At 46.1% G+C, this 21297-nt stretch overlaps 1 protein-coding gene across 3 annotated transcripts in view; it reads left to right on the top strand.

Annotated features, from left to right (window-relative positions):
• Nucleotides 1-2073: 2073 nt before the first annotated feature.
• ZDHHC5 (zDHHC palmitoyltransferase 5) overlaps nt 2074-21297 on the top strand; it is a 41902-nt gene continuing 22678 nt past the window's right edge. The window contains exons 1-3 of one of the 3 annotated variants that reach the window (XM_074954518.1): nt 2080-2198; nt 4497-4618; nt 14922-16321. In XM_074954518.1, coding sequence (XP_074810619.1) covers nt 16218-16321 — 104 coding nt within the window. In that variant the 5' untranslated portion in view covers nt 2080-2198; nt 4497-4618; nt 14922-16217. Of the gene's footprint in view, nt 2199-4496; nt 4619-14921; nt 16322-21297 lie in introns of all 3 variants that reach the window. The other 2 variants (XM_074954519.1, XM_074954520.1) reach the window with 2 other exon arrangements.

The raw sequence follows: 21297 nt of genomic DNA, 5'->3' as shown, positions 1-21297 counted from the left end.
TTGGGTTGAGGAATTTGGGTTGTCCTGACATCTCTAGCCAGGAGGTGGCATTGTTGATTAAACCCATATAGTGACTTCCTGTCAAAGCAATAATGCTCCACTGATTATATGATTCAGTTATCAAAGAGGGTGAATTAGTGGGGAAGGGACAGACCTAAATTCCCAGTTTAATTAGCACGCTGTGATCTGAGTTAATGGCACACACACACTCAAGCTTTCACTTGTTCTATGGATCAAAAATTTCTTCACAAGTCACAGGTCAGGACAGGTCAGTTGCTTAGACAGATGCACATCCCAGTTGCCAGAGGTGTGAAAACCTCCTGTGTCCTGGGATTGCATCAGAACTGCTGCCTCAGAGGTTCAAATTCTGCATCTCCCCTCCCCTGATCACCAGCCTCTTTAACTTTCTGGAAGTGCTTTGGGCCTGGGGGTCAGCAGGGGGAGAAATAAAACAGGACATGCTATGCAAGTGTTACAAGAGGACCTAGTGGCTGGGATATGCATGATGCTGTGAAGACAAACCAAGGCTAAGAGGTGCATTTTGTGTCCCATAAGCCTGTGGGGTGGAACGTCAGTCAATCAGGTGTTTTCCTTGTTCCTGCCCCTTGCATGATGATTGGAGCTCACCCAGCTCAGGTGGTAGAACACCAGCATTAGAAAGGGAGGCTGGCCTTACCTGTGCTATGACTCAGGACATGTTCAATTCCTGGCTCTCCTGCAGACTACCTTTGTGACCTCAGGCAAATCACTTATCATCTCTGGGCCTCAGTTACCCTCTGTAAAAAAGGGGATAATCATCTTCCCTTTGTCTCCTGTCCATTTAAACTGTGACTGCTTTAGTGCAGGGACTCTCTGCGCTATATGCATGGCTGTCTTACCTAACAGTTTCCCATCCCCTGATCATTACCTCATCTAACTTCAGATGCCCCAACAGGGGCCCTGCAGATTAGTCTACATAAGAACGGCTATGCTGGAGCACACCAAAGGTACATCTAGCCCAATATCCTGTTTTCCAACAGAGGCCAATGCCAGATGCCCTAGGGGGAATGAACAGAACAGGTAAGCACCAATGATCCATCATCCCCTGTCACCCATTTCCAGCTTCTGGCAAACAGAGTCTGATTGCCTGGAACAACTTCCCCTCTTGAGAGAGAGTTCCTTTTTAAACTGCTGTAGTCCCTTTGATCCCTGGGGTATGCTGGTCTTGTCTTGTCATGTCATTGTCTCTTAACAACACTCAGGTGTTTGCAGAGAATAGTGAACTATTCCTTCCTCCTCATTTTTCTTTACAGCCCAGCCAAGCTGTCTGGCATCCTGCTTGGAGTATAAGGTGGGAGCAAGGAGATAGCCCAGCATCTAGGTTATGGGGGTTCACACCCACTAGAGACTGGGCTGGTGGTGGGCTCTTATCATGGTGTCACTGGGATGGGGGTTCACACTCACTGACAGTGGGATGGGGGTGGGGCTGTACCATGGAATCATTGGGATGGGAGGTGTTACACAAGCTGGGGTGGCTTATACTATGGGGTCACAGAAAGGACAGGTCTCACAGGCTGGGGGTGAACTGTACCATGGAGTCACTGGGACGGGGGGATTAATCCCCTCTGCTGTTTTTTTAATTGCTTTAAATAAAGCCCCACCCCAATAATCAATTTAACCAGAGGGGCGAGTTCTTTAAGGCGATCTTCCGGCTCAGCCGCTGGCAGTACGCATTCTATCATACTAGGCGGGGATAAGCACTGATTGAACAGGGAGTTTGTCAATCAGCATGGCCGGGTACGAATGTGGCCTCTGCAACCGAGCGAGTCCTGAGCACGCGCCGAACATCCCATCGCTGAATGGTCTGCTCCTCTGCCCCCTACCCTTCCTCCCGGATTGCGGGATGCTGTGGCGCACGCGCAGAGCCATGACGTGGGTGTCCACCTGCTGGGCATGTGCAACGGCTCTTCCTTCTCTCGGTCCCGCCCTCGCTCACGCTTCCGCCAATCAGCTACTGGCAGTATTCGGACGGGCGCGCGACCTGGCAACGGCCGCTCTGGGGGGGGAGAGGGCGGAGCGCGCGCATTGGGACCAACCGGCGGACGGAGCGCGCGCCCGAATGGGCTCGGGAGCGCGCGCTTCCTCCCTGCTGCCTGGACGCGCCTCTCACACGGGGAGCCGGGCCGGGCGCAGGCGGAGGGAGCGACTGTGCGGTGCGGGTGAGTGTAGGCCGGGCCGGGGCCCTCTCTATGGGCAGGGCGGGGAGCCGGGGCCCTCACCCACGGCGGGGAGCCGGGGAAAAGCGCCTGAGGGAGGCCGGGCCTCGCTCCGGGCCTAGCCGCCCCCCGGCATCGGACACTCTGGCCCAGAGAGAGAGAGAGACCCCCCCGCGCTCCCGCACAGCCTCGCCCCCCACAGCTCTCCCCCCTCTCAGCGCCCCCCACTGCCCCCTCACCGGCCCTCCCCCGTATCCACCACACACAACCCCCGACCCCTTCCTTCTTCAGTACCCCCGCACCGCCGCCCCTCCTCCGCCTCCTCCGTCAGCGCCCCCACCCCCAGACCCCTTCCTCCTTCAGTGCCCGTGTCCCCACGCTACCCCTCCCCCACGCTGCTTCTCTCCCGCCCCCCTCCGATCCCTCAATGCCCCCCTGCCCCTCCCAATACAGCCACCCTCTCGGCACCGCCCGGCACCCCTGCCCCCAGCCTGTTCCTCACCCCACCTCACCTCACCGTTCCTCCTTCCCCAGGGACCCCTACCTTCACACTGCTTCTCCCCCATAGACCTCCCCAACACAGAGACCCCTTCCCCCACCAACCTTGCCCCACACTGCCCCTCCAGAGAGACCTCCCTCAGCACCCACAGTCCCTTCCTGCATACTGACCCCCCCTACAGAGACACTCCACAGCACCCACAGACCCCTCTCCTTTCAGCACCCCATCCCCCACAGTGCTCCTCCCCCTACAGACAATCCCAGTATCCACAGATGCCTCTTCCCTAGCACCCCCACCCTGCCCCTCCCCACACAGAGAGAGACCTCTTCAGCACCTACAGACCCCGAAAGAGATCCCACAGACCCTTGCTTCTATGACCCCTCCCCTTTCAGCATCCCCCCCTCCATAGATTTCTCCACCACAGAGACTCCTCTCAGCACCCCCTAACCCTGCCCCCCACCACCACCACCCCGAAATCTGGTCTCCCGCATAACTCCTTTCTTTGTGTGTGATCTGGTGACCCCTGGTTCCCTCCCCTCATGCATGACTCCCTTCCTCCACAGAAACTCTTTTCCCCATATGTGACCTCTCCCCACTCATCACATCCTGTATGTGACTGTCCCCTAATATGACCCCCTATTCAGTATGACTCTCCTGCTGATTCCCTGTTTGATCTCTTCCTCTGCTGCGACACCCAGACACCTCCATGTACTCATATACATTAAGCGGCCACCTTTCTCTTCATCCCGCAGCCCTCCTTCCTTGTAGTTAATTCCATCACCCATGTGCAACCCTCCCTTTCCCTGTCCCCCTTAATTCTGGTGTGGACCCTTACTATCTTTTAAGTCTGCTTTTGCCACTATAACCCCACTTTTGATCCCTTGTTAATTTAACTGGCTTTACATCCCTATTCTCTAGCCAGCGCACCAAGTTACGTTCCCGCTCTATCTATATTTCCACTCCTGTTGCCTCCATCCCTGGATTGTATGCCATGTTCCCTTGGTGTACGACTCTTCTTCACCACCCCTTCTCCCCTCTTGGATTACATGTTCACTTGTGCGAGTCCTGTTTTCTGGTCTTGGAATCCCCATTTCCCTGAAATAAATTCTTCCCTCCGCTGGATTACAATACCTCCCCTGCATGAAACCTGTTTTCTCCCTCTTGGAGTCCCCCTACCCTTTGCATGAAAAGAAAGGGTGTTATTTTAGGATTTGGAGACCCAAGTTCAGTTCCCAGCTCCATCACAGACTCCCTGGGTGACCATGGGTGAGTCACTTAGCCTCTCTGTGCTTCAATTCTCATCTGTAAAATGGGGGTAATAGCACTTCCCTACCTCATGGGTATTGTGAGGTGTTCAGATACTATGGTGATGGGGGCCAGATAAGTACCTAAAATAGACTTCTCAGATAGTTGCTGTGTATTGTATGCCCCTAGATCAGAAAAGTTACCATTCATCCACCTGAATAAATGTCAGTTGCATCCATTTTCAAATTTCTTTACCCCAATATATATTACAATTACAGCCCCAAGAGGAGCCTACAATTCACCGCATTCTAATAAACTCAGGCTAATGACCCCTTCCTGTGTAAACCTGGGCTAGTGGGGGGGGGGGGGGGGGTTTAGTGTTACTTGTCCAAGGACAGCTTGCGTCTCAGATGACTGAGGCAGTTTTTGCTATTGCCTGTGGGATATTTTTGTATAATAAAGTGTATATTTTGTCACAGATTAATATCTGAGCTGAGATGTACTGACTGTTATGTTCCACTGTGACTGAAAATCTAGTATCCCAACTTTGTTTCCAGGCCACCTCTGTCTTACGCTGCACTTTGGGGAGAGTGCAGCATGGATCAATCACACACACAAGCATTTTCCAGCAAGCACTATGGATGCCATCAAATGGGGCCATGAACTAACTGGCAGACAGGTTAGTTTTGTGCTGCTGTTTGGTGGCATTTACAAAATAACTGAAAAATTACCCCCCCCAAGGGAACTATGTGTAAAATCCAAATTATTCCTCGCTCTGAATATTGCCCCCTATCTCTGTAAATATAAATTATGCCCTGCTCTGTGTCACCACTTCCCTATGTAAATCCAAATTACACCCTGCCCTGTATATTACTGCCCTGTCTAAATCCAAATTGCCTTCCCTTATGAGATCTTGGAAGTCGTCGTGGATAGTTCTCTGAAAACATCCACTCAATGTGCAGCGGCAGTCAAAAAAGTGAACAGAATGTTGGGAATCATTAAGAAAGGGATAGAGAATAAGACAGAAAATATCATATTGCCTCTATATAAATCCATGGTGTTCCCATATCTTGAATACTGCATGCAGATGTGGTTGCTCCATCTCAAAAAAGATACCTTAGAATTGGAAAAGGTTCAGAAAAGGGCAACAAAAATGATTAGGGGTATTGAACGGCTGCCATATGAGGAGAGATTAATAAGACTGGGACTTTTCAGCTTGGAAAAGAGACGACTAAGGAGGGATATGATAGAGGTCTATAAAATTATGACTGGTGTGGAGAAAGTAAATAAGGAAGGGTTATTTACTCCTCATAACACAGGAACTAGGGGGTCACCAAATGAAATTAATAGGCAGCAAGTTTAAAACAAAAGGAAGTATTTCTTCACACAACGCACAGTGAACCTGTGGAACTCTTTGGCAGAGGATGTTGTGAAGGCCAAAACTATTACAGGGTTCAAAAAAGAACTAGATAAGTTCATGGAGGGTAGTTCCATCAATGGCTATTAGCCGGGATGGAGTCCCTAGGTTCTGTTTGCCAGAAGCTGGGAATGGGTGACAGGGGATGGATCACTTGATGGTTACCTGTTCTGTTCATTCCCTCTGGGGCACCTAGCATTGGCCACTGTCAGAAGACAGGATACTGGGCTAGTTGGGTCTTCGGCCTGACCTAGTATGGCTGTTCTTATGCTGGAATGGGAGATTTATATGGTGTTTTTAAATAGGCCAATCCAGTGGCCAGTAAAAGACAGCCAATCCAGACCAGGGCTCTCACTTCGCCAAAAGAAGTACATCACTTCTGTCTACAAAAACCTTTGGTTTCCAGCTGGGAGATATGCGAATGGATCTGAAAGCTGTTCCAGACAGCACCTCTGCAGGGAAGGTCATCCATGAAACATAAGGCCCTTTGTTTTCAGTTTTTACCAAAAATTCCCAGATTTTACAAAAGCTATTTGTTGTTTTTTTTACCAATATTCACCTGAAATTTGGACCACTTAAGTACATGAAATTCCTGATTAGTTTAAGGAAATCCAGTGCATTAGATGTAGGTGTATTTATGTTAATAATAAATTAGTCTAAGTATAAATGTAAAGCAAAGTAGTGGAAGAGCCACAAAAACCCGCATGTGTGCATATGTGTACTTACTGTTAATGGGCAGTTCCTAAAATACACCCCAGCATTAAACTGCTTTTACTTTCAATACCTTTACTTTTCTCTATTTGTTGCTTTTTCTGTCCTCCCATTCCCTGATATTCATCTCAGTATTACCCCAAAAAGTGAAGTTAATTTCTTTGCACTGATTTTCAGACACTTTAAAATTTTTATAATAAACATTGAGAAATTCCTGAGAAATCCTGAACAAAATAAAAACTGAAAATGAAGGGCCTTGACATTACAGTACCTGAGTAAGTGAAAGGCATCTTTTCATTAATGACAAATATATAGATAGATTCAGATGTAACCTACAGATTAAAATGAACAAAGTTAAATGCAAAATTAATCTTGTATTAATGCAACTGTAGGGCCGTACAGCTCAAAATCAGTCAGGAAATATAATATTAAGATTCCCATAGCAACATTAACTTGGGCACACTGTTCATATGAAATATATTATTTGTACTGAGTTAGTCTCCAGATAGCCCAAAGAGGAATCAGCGCCCTGTTGGGCTAGTCACTCTAATTAAATAACAAACCAAAAAAAAGTCCCTGTATCAAAGAGCTTATCATTTAATCAGTTCTCTTCTTCTGTTTTTCTTCTTAAAGAGAATATGTTAAAAAAACACTGAATAGAAAATATTACACACAAGTTGTTAATGTTGCTTTGGGTTGGGAGGAACAACTGTTATTTTTGCATTTCTTTATGTGCAGTGCCTACTATAAGACCTAAACTTTGCACTGGAGGTAGTGTTATGCATTTCATTTTCTATATTTTTTTTTAAAGAAGAGAAAAAGGAAAAGGAGCGGCAAAAGTCTTACTCCAGAGGTAACAAGCACCAAATTGGTGCCTGCTTAATACCAACATGCTGGCCTAGCTGCAGCTACTACTAGTAAACCCATATAGCCCTGCTTTCCATCCACAGATCTCAAAGTGCTTTACAAAGGAGAGCAAGTATTATCCCCATTTTATAGATGAGGCATAGAGGTGAAATGTCTTGCCCAAGATGTCGCAGTGACTCCAGTTGCAGAGTCAGGAATAAAACCCACGTCTCCTGCCTCAGTCCTATCCACACAGTCAGACTGCCTATCAGAAGCACCAATCACTGGCTGCAACAATGAACATATGGACTATGCTTCCCTAGAGGTGTGAACTCCCAAAAAACAGACCTTGTCCAGCCGAGGATTTAAAGGTGTGAGGTTACACCTTCTAAAACTTTAATTAGATCCAGCTACCTAACTCAATCTAACATCACACCGCTTTAAATCCTAGTCTAGACCTAGTTACATTTTTTACTCTAGAAAAAATAATTTTAGGCCAAGAGCAAGCATGTAAAATTTCAGTCTAAAATGATACTGTTCAGTGACATTCACATGTGAGTGAAAACAGGAAGTTCTAGATGAAACCATTTACTACAAACAATCACCTGTAAGCAAACCTTGTAAATACGAAAAAGGCCTTTTTCCCTGAATCCACAAGTGATAGGGTGGGCTGGGTGAAGTTTAATGTATTAAAGTTTTATTTTGGGGTGTTTCTTCAAAGCAGGTATCAGAATACACAAAATATCAGAAAGTCATTTGGGAGTTGTGTGTGTGTATATATATACATACATACACACACACACACACACATACATACATATATGAAGAGCTTCACAACTCATGGGTAACACTCATCTTAAACTCATGCCAATAAAACCTTTTCCTTACAAAAGAACAGCCAAACTGAGTCAGACCAATGGTCCATCTAGCCCACTCTACTGTCCTCTGACTGTGGCCAATGCCAGGCGCTTCAGAGGGAATAAAAAGAACAGGGCAGTTATCAAGTGAGCCATTCCCTGACACCCAGTCCCAGCATCTGGCAGTCAGAGGCTTAACCACCTTGGTTAATAGAGATTGATGGACCTATCCTCTATTAACTTATCTAATTGTTTTTTGAACATGGTTATAGTTTTGGCCTTCATGACATTCCTTGGCAGTCAGTTCCACAGGTTGACAGTGTGTTCCTTTTGTTTGTTTTAAACATGCTGCCTATTAATTTCATCAGGTGACCCCTGATTCTTGTGTCATATGAAGGGGTAAATAACACTTCCCTATTCACTTTCTCTACACCATTCGTGATTTTATAGATCTCTTTCCTATTCCTCCCTCAGTCATCTCTTTTCCAAGCTGAACAGTGTCCCAGTCTTTTTAATCTCTCTCATATGGAAGCTGCTCCATACCCCTAATAATTTTTGTTGCCCTTCTCTGTACCTTTTACAATTCATATATATAGATAGATAGATAGGCAACCAGAACTGCATGCAGTATTCAAGGTATGGGCATACCATGACTTTATATAGTGGCATTATGATATTTTATGTCTTATTAGCTATCCCTTTCCTAATGGTTCCTCACATTGTTAGCTTTTTTTGACTACCGCTGCACATTGAGTGGATGTTTTCAGAGAACTATCCATGACTCCAAGATCTCTTTCTTGTGGGGTAACAACTAATTTAGACCCCATCATTTTATATGTATAGTTGGGATTATATTTTCTAATGTGCATTATTTTGCATTTATCAGCATTGAATTTCATCTGCCATTTTGTTGCCCAGTCACTCAGTTTTGAGAGATCCTTTTGTAGCTCTTCACAGTCTGCCTGGTAATTTTGTATCATCTGCAAATTTTGCCACTTCACTGTTTACCCCTTTTTCCAGATCATTTATGAATATATTGAATAGGACTGGGCCCAGTACACACCCCTGGGGAACACCACTATTTACCTCTCTCCATTCTGAAAAATGACCATTTATTCCTACCCTTTGTTTCCTATCTTTTAACCAGTTTTACCAAACCATGAGAGGACCTTCCCTCTTATCCCATGACAGCTTACTTTGCTTAAGAGCCTTTGATGAGGGACTTGGTCAAAGGCTTTCTGAAAATCTAAGTACAGTATATCCACTGGATCCCCCTTGTTGACCCCCTCAGAGAATTCTAGTAGACTGGTGAAGCATGATTTCCCTTTACAAAAACCATGTTGACTCTTCCCCAACAAATTATGTTCATCTATGTGTCTCACAATATTATTTTTTATTATAGTTTCAACCAGTTTGCCCGGTACTGAAGTCAGGCTTACTGGCCTGTAATTGCCGGGATCACATCTGGAGCCCTTTTTAAAAATTGGCATCACATTAACTATCCTCCAGTCATTTGGTACAGAAGCTGATTTAAATGACAGGTTATAGACTACAGTTAGTAGTTCTGCAATTTCACATTTGAGTTCCTTCAGAACTCTTGAGTGAATGCCGTCTGGTCCTGGTGACTTATTACTAAGGCTGCAAGTTTGTCACGAAGGTTACAGAAGTCACGGATTCCGTGACTTTCCGTGGCTTCTGCAGTGGCCAGTGCGCCTGGCATCCCCCTTGCTCAGCTCCTAGGCGGAGGCGTGGCCAGGCAGCTCTGGGTGCTGCCTCTGCTTGCAGGCACCGCCCCTGCAGCTCCCATTGGGCACGGTTCCCAGCCAGTGGGAGCTGCAAAGCTGGCACTCTGGGCAGGGGCAGTGCGCAGAGCTGCCTGGCCATGCCTCCACCTCGGAGGTGAGCGAGGGAGATATCGCTGCTTCCAGGGAAGCACGGAGCCAGGTAGGGAATCTGCTGGCCCCGCCAATCCCTCCCCACAGCACCAGCATGGATAGGGTGACCAGATAGCAAGTGTGAAAAAATGGGACGGGGTGGGGGGTAATAGGAGCCCATATTAAAAAAAAAAAGCCCCAATTATTGGGACTGTCCCTATAAAATCGGGCATCTGGTCACCCTAAGCACGGATCTCGGCCAGGCTGTGTGCTGCTGCCTGCCCGCCCTCCCCCACCCAGCACCAGCAGGGGTCCAGGGCTGCGCCCCCCCACCCGCCATCATCCGCGGGACCCTCCCCCAGCATCCGTGGGCCCACTCAGGCTGCTCTCCCCCCAGATTTAGTCAGGAAGTCATGGACAGGTCGCGGGCTGTGAATTTTTGTTTACTTCCCCTGACCTGTCCATGACTTTTACTAAAAATACCCATGACTAAAATGTAGCCTTACTTATTACTGTTTAGTTTATCATTTTATTGCAAAACCACCTCTAACGACACCTCAATCTGGGACAGTTCCTCAGATTTGTCACCTAAAAAGATTGGCTCAGGTTTGGGAATCTCCCTCACATCCTCAGCTGTGAAGATGGATGCAAATAATTCATTTAGTTTCTCTGCAATGGCCTTATTGTCCTTGAGTGCTCTTTTAGCATCTTGATCATGTAGTGGCCCCACTGGTTGTTTAGCAGGCTTCCTGCTTCTGATATACTTAAAAATTTGTTTGCTGTTACTTTTTGAGTCTTTGGCTAGCTGTTCTTCTTTTTTGGCCTTCCTGATTATATTGTTACATTTAACTTGCCTTTCTATTTTCCTCACGAGAATTTAACTTCCACTTTTTAAAGGATGCCTTTTTACCTCTCACTGCTTTTTTTTACTTTGTTGTTTAGCCACTGGTGACACTTTTTGGTTATCTTATTATGTTTTTTAATTTGGGGTATACATTTAAGTTGAGCCTCTATTATGGTGTCTTTAAAAAGTTTCCATGTGGCTTGCAGGGATTTCACTTTTAGCGCTGTACCTTTTAATTTCTGTTTAACTAACCTCCTCATTTTTGTGTAATTTCTGAAATTAAATGCTACAGTGTTGGGTTGTTGTGATTTTTTTCCCCACCACCTGGATGTTAAATTTAATTATATTATGGTCACTATTACCAAGCGGTCCAGCTATATTCACCTCTTGGACCAGATCCTGTTGATTTAGGACTAAATCAAGAATTACCACTCCTCTTGTGGGTTCCAGGACTAGCTACTCCAAGAAGCAGTCATTTAAGGTGACAAGAAACTTTATCTATGTATCCCATCCTGAGGTGACATGTACCCAATCAATATGGGGATAGTTGAAATTCTTAAGTTTGTATGATGAATTTAAAAATGGAATAGGGTCAATATGTGACTATCTTCTTTATTTTATTAAAATAATCAATTCAGATTCCAGTGGAAGGGAGAGGCTGATCTCCTGGGCTGGCCAGTGCATCTCTAGTCAGAAATAAAATAACTTTAACAGGCATTTCATGGGGTACAAAGGTAGAGGACAATGAAAAAAGTGCATTTTAGGGGTTTAACTTCTCCAAATGAGTTGTAGGTTTACACTAAACAAGGGTAGACTGGATGGCTGAGGGGGTCGGGAATTGGGTACAGGGCCTTTCCTCTGTAAGTTGCTGTTTTGGATGTGCTCTTGGGATAGTAGTTACAAAAAGCTCTAGCCCTATGATTTATTACTTGTTTTAATGTAGCACCTAGGAGCCCTTATCATGGACCAGAACCCCATTGTTCAAAGTGCTGTACAAACACGGAACAAAAAGGTGGTCCCTATCCCAGAGAACTTATAGTCTAAGTGTGCTGGTTATTTGGTGGCCTATCCCAAGTATACTGAGTTGAGATTTTTGTTTTAATTTGCACTGGGATAGATAACCACATCACACAAACCACCACTGTATTTGGCAAAACAACGCAGACTATGGAATTGGTCATGGAGACACAACTCCCCTCTCCTCCCCAGTAAGCTAATCTCCCCAGGGCAAAGATGAAGCATGGGGAAACTTGTAATGTTTGTACCATTGTGTTACAGGGACTTAAACAGAAACTGCAGTGATTAGCAGTGGCAATGGAAATAAGTAGTGAAATGTTGTGAAATCATTACAAATTGTTTCTCTAGCATGGTGAATGTGCACTGTTCTTTACAAAGAATAGAGTAAGTTGCATTCCTTGCCCTGTAGGTCTGCTAGTCTAGGAGTGATGAGATACAGGGCAGCAGTTCAGACAAGGCGTGGAGAGACTTGTAGGGAGGAAAGCACAATGGGAAAGATTTCTCGGAGAAATGGATTATAAGGAGAGACGGGGCTCCTGACAAACAGCAAGAGTGAAACTGTTCGGGCATCTAAGAGGAAGTATAGTGGAAGTCCCAAAGCTGAGGAGGAAGAGGGGATGAAAGGAGGAGTAATGAGAGAACATTGGGAGGAGCTATAAGGAATAAGTGGATGTGAGAAGAGGACAAAATTAGAATAGGTGAGTAGGGATCTTGCAGATGAGAAGAGAGAGCTTGAATTTGATGAGGTGGAGAGAAGAATGAGAAATAATGGAGGCATTTGGGGTGGCCTAAAGGGGGAAAGGTGAGAGGTGTGAGAGAAGAAGGTCCCAGAAATGGGGGTGAGAGATGAACAAGATGTGGCAAAAGGTGCAGGTAGTGGGGTTAGCGAGGAAAGGGCAGATCCTGGTGATATCAGAGAGGAAGAAACAGGATGTGGAGAGCTGAAGATGCTGCTGTGGTAGTGAGCTGGGGAAACTGACAGTGGAGTTGCCTGTTAGGGTAGAAGAGAGAGGCAGTGGAGAAGGATTGGAAGGGAAGATGAAATGCTCAGTGTTGAGTGATTGGGTTGGATGAGAAAATAGGAGCAGCTGGAGATGAGAGATTGGACAAAGCAGAACAGTGATTACTCTGTGCAGGGGAAAGGGGGACATAGGCCTATGTGGAAGACCTTAAAAACAAAATCAACTCCCAAAGTCTGATAGAACACTTATTTTTATGCAACTTTAAAATTTGCAACCTTATTTCAGTGGAACGTCCTTTCAAATGTAGAATCATAGACTATCAGGGTTGGAAGGGACCTCAGGAAGTCATCTAGTCCAACCCCCTGCTCAAAGCAGGACCAATCCCAATTTTTGCCCCAGATCCCTAAATGGCCTCCTCAAGGATTGAACTCTCAACCCTGGGTTTAGCAGGCTAATGCTCAAACCACTGAAGTATCGCTCCTCAGATGTGTTGGCTGTCCTGTTACAGTAGATAAGCATGTTAGCTCATTGACTGTTAGTTAAGGCAGTCAGTTAGTGACATAGTTTGCAGTGTTGTCATTGTTGTCCTAAATAAACTTCAGAGTTAACACACCACTAAGATGATTGTGAGTTAATTCATACTAGATCTAATGTCTCTCTACATGCTCTGTGATACAGCAACACAGTGATCACCTTTGTAAAGCTTTCTCTCTTCCTCTGTGTTTTAGGTTCTCCTCGCTTGTGACGAAACTGAGTGCCTGCCTCTGTTACAGTTCAGTATTTCTCTCAGAAACATCAGAGTGAAATTGACAAGATGCTTCTGCCAAGAAGTTCTGCATAGTAGCCTGAAAATGACCAGTCTTGTCAGTTTCACTCTGCTGCTGGTTGGGACAGGCAAGAACAACAGTAGAGTGAAATTGGAGTTATCTGCAGACTCAGAAACCACAGTTTGCAGAGTCACATTTGGAAAGGTTTTCTTTCAATTGTGCAGGCTGGAAACTTTGATTTTAAAAATTTAAGATTAGATTCTGCAGAAACCTAAAGCCCTCCTCACTTGGAAAGATTTCTTACTCTGCTCTGGCAATTGAATGAGTGGATACTTCAACCCTCGTGTTAACTCTTAACTGGTTTAGTCTGTGTTGTAATTAACTTTAGTAATTAGAATACATCTTTTTTGTTGTACTGTAGTTCTTTGAAGCTCCAGGAATATCAATCTGGCATATTTAGGCACCACTAAAATTCACCTAAAAAAGAGAGATTGAGAGAAATGAAAGTCATGGCTAATTTAAAGTAGAAAAATGAGAACAGTTATTACAGCTCTGTATTTTGCTACCTAATGTAATAATAAAGGCATCATGATAAAACAGTGAACCAGTGGAGTAGAGAATGTATTACAAATAAAGTTGGAACTGAGCAGAGTTGCTATAACCACAATAATCAATTAAATATAACCTGTGCCCAGGTTGTTCCTGAGCTGTGATGGGTTCACTAGCTCTCAACTTCTTGTGCAGATTGCTACCTCTTGATTTTATTTCCAGAGAGAAGCTTGTTTCCCCCTCCCTCCCCCCCATTTTGTATATTGGAGGAGGAATTTGACTCCCTCACTCAAGTTAGATCATAGGTCAGACCTCCTTTTCCGTGGCCTAATAGACTAACTAGGGCTTTCTTGTGAGAACTGCACTCTTCTTCATGCAAAGCAGCCAAGTGTAAATGTGTTCAACACTCAACACGGCTGGGTTTTTCTGTTGGCATCTCTTGCCCTGCTTTGAGGGATGGCGATAAGATCCTGTGGGGGTGTTTCCCATTTCCTTCCTGCCTTCCCAGCAAAGAATTAAAACGTCTGATTATCTATCCCCTTCACTCCATCTGAGCACAACTCTAGCTGGGGCTAGGGGTCCTTTATTTGTAATAGTCTAGAAAAAACTTGAGCATAGGACAAGAAGCCAGAATGTCCTGAATTCTCATTTCTGCTCTGTCACTGACTCCTGTGGTCTGGGACAAGTTGCTCAACTTTTGAGCCTCAGTTTTCTTAACAATAAAATGAGGATAATACTTACCTGAAACTGCTTAGTTAGTGAATGATTGTGAAGCTCCTTGAGGATGGAAAGTGATGTTGAAGACCAAAAGTGTGAGTGTTTATTAACTAAAAATAACAGTTTATCTCTCAGTGAGAGTTATGTATCCTTATCCCAATTATGCAGATGTAGAAACTGAGTCTCAGAAATATTAAGTGACATGCCTAAGCCCATAGACTGAGTCTGTGTCAGAGTTGGCTGAGAACTCAACATCTCTTAGAACCAGGTTGGGGATCAAGACCTCTAGTCCATGTTTTCCTCTTCAAACTAATGCTTATACAGTACCTTGAAGGTGCAGAGTGCAATATTAATATTAAATATATGTTAAATGATTATTTTTCCTGAATTCCCATGTTAATTTGATTTTTTTTTCTTCTAGATGAAGTGTGGAGTTCCAGATGTCAAGTTTTAATTATTTTATATGGTTTTTTAAAACAAATATGGATTGAGGAATGGTTTTCTATGCGGGAGGGAGGTGAAAATGGAGCAGCTTGGAACAGACTTAGATACCCAGGCCATGGGTGAGAAGGGCCCAGTCATCATTGTTTTAATTATCAGTTGCATTCTGCAGTTTTAACAGAATTGTCTGAAAACTTTCAAGTCTTACCTCACCTGCCCAGGATTTTGTGGACACCATCACTACAGAAAGGATTTGAAATTCAATTTTGTTCATAAAACCAAGTGGAAGCTAGAGTTTTGAGTGTCATACAAAAGGAAACAAATAGGAAGAAGACAAAAACACACAAGCCAACTGACTTCACCCTCCAACCCCCCCTTTCAAAGAAAAGGATTTACAGCTCAACCTCGTACCAGCTGTTACCCTGCTTTAGCCGTCGAGAGAAATAAAATTAAACAACCACCGCTAGCCAGCCTCAGATCCTGGTGAAATCAGGGAGTGTGTTTCTGAGACTGCCTCGGGTGAGGGGGAGGAGAGGGCCAAGCAGTGTGAGGAAGACAAGCACATTGTTTCAGGATAACCCCATCCACCTGAGCGGTGACTGAAGGGGACTGCTGGACACGAGGAAGAGATTAAAAAGGAAAAGGAGAGGAGGCTTCTTTGGGATTTTGGTGTGGGTTTTTTCAAAGAAATCTAATGGCGGCCTGTTTCTGAGTTGGCCACCTTTCCTGGAGCACTCACCAGAGTGGAAAAGACTTCCTCAGTTTGGCTTTCCTCCATTTGCTGCAGAGTCTGCAACTTCCATTTGCCACTTTCCCCACCCTAACTTATAAAATCTCTTTGAAGCCAGCCTTTGCCACAAGCTGCTTGGGGAGGTGCTTCTTGCACCTGGAGTTTGGCTGCTCCCAGCTGTCGTGTTCCAGCAGTAGTTTAAATTGGAATTCAGTTTCCCATTTTATTTTTTAAATCTCCTTCCATACATCCCCAAACTCTCAGGGGACAGTGTGGACTCCCTTGGCTGTCTTCTTGGGCCTCTCCCTTCAGGGATCTGTGTGGATCCTTCCTCTGGATTGTTTCCTTCTGCTCCATTTGGAACACCCTCTAAGTGTATTTCAGGAAGTTGGGTAACTGTTTACCCCCACGACTTCTCCCTCCCATCTTCTCCCTCTGCCCCCCTCCTTCTCCCTTCTAAAGGTCCCCTCCCCCTTTTCGTGTCCATTCTGACTCCAGTTGGGCCTGGGCTATGCTGCAGGGCAGATCACCCACCAGAGCTCCAACATGCCAGCAGCATCTGGAAAGAGATTCAAACCCAGCAAATACGTCCCGGTCTCAGCTGCTGCCATCTTCCTAGTGGGAGCCACCACCCTCTTCTTTGCCTTCACGTGAGTTACAAATAGTTTGCCAGGTATAGGGAGCTGGGCCTGCTGACAAAGTGACTCGGGGCTACTTAAGACATCAAATTGGCCCCATACTCTACTGTGACTGAGTGTGGAGGTCAAATCTGGGCAGGGGGAGAGGTGAGGTGACTTGATACAGGAGTTAATGTCTTGTCAGGAGCCTGCTGAAGAGATGGGAGGGGATGCTGCCTTTTCGAATCTAAAGTCTGGGCTCTGCAATTGTGCTTTTAAGTGTCAGAGTGGCCCCCAAGCAGCCCCACCACCTAAACTTGGTTCAGATATATTTTACTTGGCTTTTCCAGTCAAGATGAGGAAATGGCATACACTGAATCCTATCCAGTTGCCAGAGCAAGGTGCCTTGTAGCTGTTGAGCCACAATTCTCAGCTTCTTGCTGTCTTTGTACATTTGGAATAACACACAAGCCTTAGCCCAAGGATCCTATTACAAATCACCCTGTGTGTGAATAGTGGCCCCATGTGACCTCTGTATCTGTGATAAATCTGGAAGAGTTTTCAGTATTGGGGATAACCAAAGCCACAAGCAGTTTGTTGGATCCGGGAAAGATGGTAGGAGTGTGTGTATAATAATTATTTAGAGAGTTAACAGAATTGACTTGGAAGGTACAAGGGAAAGTCCAAGGAGTAATGCCCTTTGACTCCCACACAGCCCCTCCCCATCTGGTTCACTCACTGCAGTTAATCTCAGATTTTATCCAAGAGTGGTCTGAGGGGTTCAGTGTCTCTGGAATGGGACTTGATTTACCTGTGGGATTGGGGAATAATCATTCCAGGGGTTGATGAGTAAGGGTGGTGGTAAATAATCATGCTGGATACTGTTAGGCATGGGAGAGCATTGAGATATAATAGTGCTGGTTGATGTGACAGGGCTAGGGGGATGACTGTGCCAGGCAGTGATGTTACAGGAGACTCATGCCCCATGTTCACCCCTCAGCTGTGAGGGGCTTTATATTGTGGTGGGCATCGACCTCTTTTTCTGGTGGGGTAAGTTTTTCTGGGGTAGGATTCTTTTTCATCCTCATTTGGGGGCAGAGCTGACTAAGTTCTGGATTCAGTGGCAAGCAGACAGAGTAAGACCTCAAGGCCTGGGAAGGACCCAACTTATGTGAGCTGTTGCTGTTCCCATCTCATCCTCCCATTCTTGGAAGAGTATCTTGATTCCAAGCTGTGAGAGTTAGAACTGGCTCTGCACTGAATAGCTCAGGTGCCCTTGACCTTTAAGACTCTGCATATTATACACTGCATATAGGGTGAGGGTGTGGCTGTGGCTCTTCTAAATACTAGGGTATGCAGGAACTCCAGACCTCAGTGAATGAGAGAGTCTCTCTAATTCCATTCAGTAAAATAGCAGTACACATGTGACTTCTGAGGAATTAAAGCTAGCACAGTAAGTGGGGAAGAAGGAATGATTTATGTGCTGGAGAGGCTCATTGTCAAGGCAATGAGATGTTGCCTCTTTGCTGAAGCCCCTATACTATTCAAGCTTGGAGTTTTCTCTCCAGCGCCTGCTGGTAACATGTGAGGGGTTCTGGGAGTGTTAGAATTATCCCAGTACTGTATTAGAAATATCCTGATTTTTAATGTGAAGTGAAATTTTGCCAGCTGGTTTTAGGGTTTGGTCTTATTGTAGAGGGGAGGAGGAAAGTGCATTGCGTGCTCAGATGCCCACTTATTTTAGGGTGGACTTCTTAGTTCAGCTCCCTCTGGTTGGCCAGCTGGCTCCATCTCTGGCTTTAATCTTGCTGAGACTTGAGAATGGCTCCTTCTCTCTTTCAACCTCTGTGGAGTGGGGGAAGTGGTTGTGAAGCTTCAGCCACTGAGCAAAGATTAATCAGGTACTCAGGATAGACAGGGCTCAAATGTACCAAATATAGACTAGTCAAGACTGATGCAGAAGAGACGTGACCCTTTAGAACCTACCCAACTCCAGTGGAGTCAACTGTCAATCAAGCTCTTCTTCCCCTCCCTGCTTGGGTGGATGCTGCCCTTCCTCTTTAGGGATCTCTCCTCTTCCTAGTGCCTCTCAAACACTAGCTGCTCTGATGTCTGGTCTTTGTGGAGCACATCTACCAGATGGAGTGAGTGAGGAGCAGCAGGATGCTCTTGCCTCTGAGAATGGAGGGGCAGCTGAGAAATTCAGTTCGCTCAGTTCATGAGTTGACTTGCCATTGCTGAGAGTCTTTTATTAAGCCTTGGGCAAGAATTTTCCCTGCTGGGTGTTATTGCCTGAACCCTAGCTTTGAACTGGAGGAGTCACTAATATTGGCTGGCAAAGGGATTGATTAGTATTGGGCGGTGGGTGGAGCCCCACTTTGGGGAGACTAGCCCCCGGCTCCACCCCTTCCACCTCCCGGTGGCCAGAGCCCTGAGACTCCCTCTGCGACTGGAGCCCCGGGCCCCCCAGCAGCCGGAGTCCTGATACTCCGCCCCCCATGGCCGGAGCCCCAAGACCCCCTGCCCTGCCCCCTGCAGCTTGAGTCCTGAGGCCCCCTCTGCAGTCAGAGCTCCCCGCACACACACACACTGCCAGAGGAGGCCCAGACCAGCCAGAGCCCTGAGCCCCCCAACCTGCTCAGAGGAGCCCCAGGCTGGCCAGAGCCCCCATAGCTGTGCCTCCCCTCCGGAGACCCCAAGCCGCCCTGCAAAAATTGAAAAGCTCTTCTCTCTTCTGGAAGAAGAACCTGAGGTTTTGCTATGCACCATGCAGGTTCCGGGGCGGTTGAGGAGGCAGTATGTTACTCAGCATCCTGGGTTCATCAGTAATCTCCCTGGAGATTACTGATGAGCCCAGGAAGCTGAATAGCGCACAGTGTCTCCACAGCTGTCCCGGAACCTGCACAGGGCATAATAAAAAGCAAAAATTTCTCTCACCAAACCCGCAACCTGGGTCCCACAGCGGCGGCTGCACTAGGGGTGGGAGAGCCTCCCCTGGCCTATTATACCTGCCGCCCATGGTGCTGTGGGGGGGGGAGGAAACACTTTAGATAAAGTGTTGATTGTTCAATAGGAGAGTGAAAAGAGAAGGGCAGGGCATGTTTTTTCCCCCGCTTATTATTTCATCATAAAGCTGTTGAGTTGAAAGGGCGTTTGGAGAGTATCGAAGGATGATGTATCTAGATAGGAAGGGTAGTGCTGGTTTGATTGCTCCCAAGTGTGATTTGGGGTGACTGACATTTTGTCCGGTAGCCCTCAGAATTCCCAGCACAGGGACTCAAGGCATCTATTTAATCAGACATGCTTTAGTATATCCACTTTGACTCCGGTGCTGAGGAGTGAAAGGAAGACAACACTCTTGCCATTTGGGATGTAAAATATCATTCCCCTGACAAGTAAATTGATTGATGGTGCCAGCCTGGTCATGTAGCAGTGTGTACAAAATGGGGAAAGAATTGGGGGTTGCACCCCAGATTTGTACACTCTCCGTGAGCTGTCATTCATGGCATTTCCATACTGGAGTAAGATGCACAGTCCGTTTTCCTCATCATTGTGATGTGCAGCATCTCACAGTGGTGAAGAAGAGTGTAAATGTATGAGAAAAGGGGGCAGTTCCCACCAATCTGTGAGGCAGCAGCTGGACAGTTGTGAAAAATCACTGAGTATGAGCGTGAGCTCCCCTCTCCCACTAGATCTTCTTATCACAGGGCTGCAAGCTGCAAAGCCTTGTTGCAATTACTTAAAAACCTGCACTGTTGAGCAGGTTTGTTCAGGATGGAAATAGCTGGGCAGAGTCATTTAATTGTAGGTCAGCTGAAGTTGTTTAACTTACTTTACAGCATCACATTAAAACTCAAAGCACTGCCAGGCAGGAGCACAGCCCAGAGAGGCCAAAACAGTACGTTGCCAGTCAGATTATTGAGGGCTATGTTGTATTGTTTCCTTCAGCTTGGAAACTGAGTCCCTTCTTGAGCCTTTTTTCTACAGACAGGTCCCCTCCCCTTGCAGCTGCGCTGCGGAGCTCGCAGCCCCGTTGCCCAGAGTGGGAGTGGGGTAGAAAGGAACATAAGGCTGCAAATCTGATTTTACTTTCACGTGATAACAGTTCTTGAGATTGAATCATTGTCCTTGTATTTTCCCTCCTCTGTCACTTGTGAGCCGCCTGTTTGTGGCTACAGACAGGTCCCCTCCCCGTCATGGTTTCCCTGGAAAGTGACAGCAGCAATCAGGTGACACTGGTGCAAGCCTGGTATGTTTCAGTCTGCTCTCTCCACAGCCTGTGGTCAGGTATGGGAGCAGCCCAGTCCCAAACTGCGTCCAGTACGATTGCTCACTAGGGCTGTCTTGTTTTTTTGCAGGGTTGCTTACAAGGGCTGTGCTGCTGGCACTGGTCCTAAAGCATTTGATTTGGAAAACAAAACACACATAGTTACATGGAGTTAAACGGAAGAGAGATGAGGAGAAAGAAGTAGGTTCCATGTAAAGACTTGCAGGCCCCTCGTTGGCCGGTGATAACATTCCTCAGCAATGGGGTGTGAGAATCGGACTGGTGCTTGGGTTTCTATTTACTCTGCCTAGATGGCTATCTTTGGAGACTTCATAATTTTGTGGCCCATGTGGATCCTTCACTGCATTTTTCCAACATGTAATCTGTGCTACCCATTAGTCCATCTGAGACCTGACATAGGATTTACGTGCCTAAGTCAAGAAGTCCATTTTAATGTATGGACTTAGTTAACAGAGGTATCAAGTCACATAATATGGTTTAAACTAATTAGGGCCATTGGCCACTGTTGGGACAAAGCTGAGAAAACAGCATTGGCTTGAGTGAGAATAAAGAAGGAAGTGGGCTATGTCCCCCATTCTCCTCTTGGAAGGAGGAAGAAGCTGTGAATTTGTATTGGGGTTTTCTCCTGAACATTTCCTATCGTTTAGGACAGGGAAAGCCATTTGGGTCCATTTCTCTCCCCACTCCCTTCACACCCTTCCAGGCCTGCTCCCCTGAGTTT

The sequence above is a fragment of the Natator depressus genome, chromosome 6 (assembly GCF_965152275.1).
Source record: "Natator depressus isolate rNatDep1 chromosome 6, rNatDep2.hap1, whole genome shotgun sequence".
Lineage (NCBI taxonomy): Eukaryota > Metazoa > Chordata > Testudines > Cheloniidae > Natator > Natator depressus.
The sequence above is the reverse complement of the archived record's forward strand: the minus strand, read 5'-3'. Positions and strand labels throughout refer to the sequence as shown.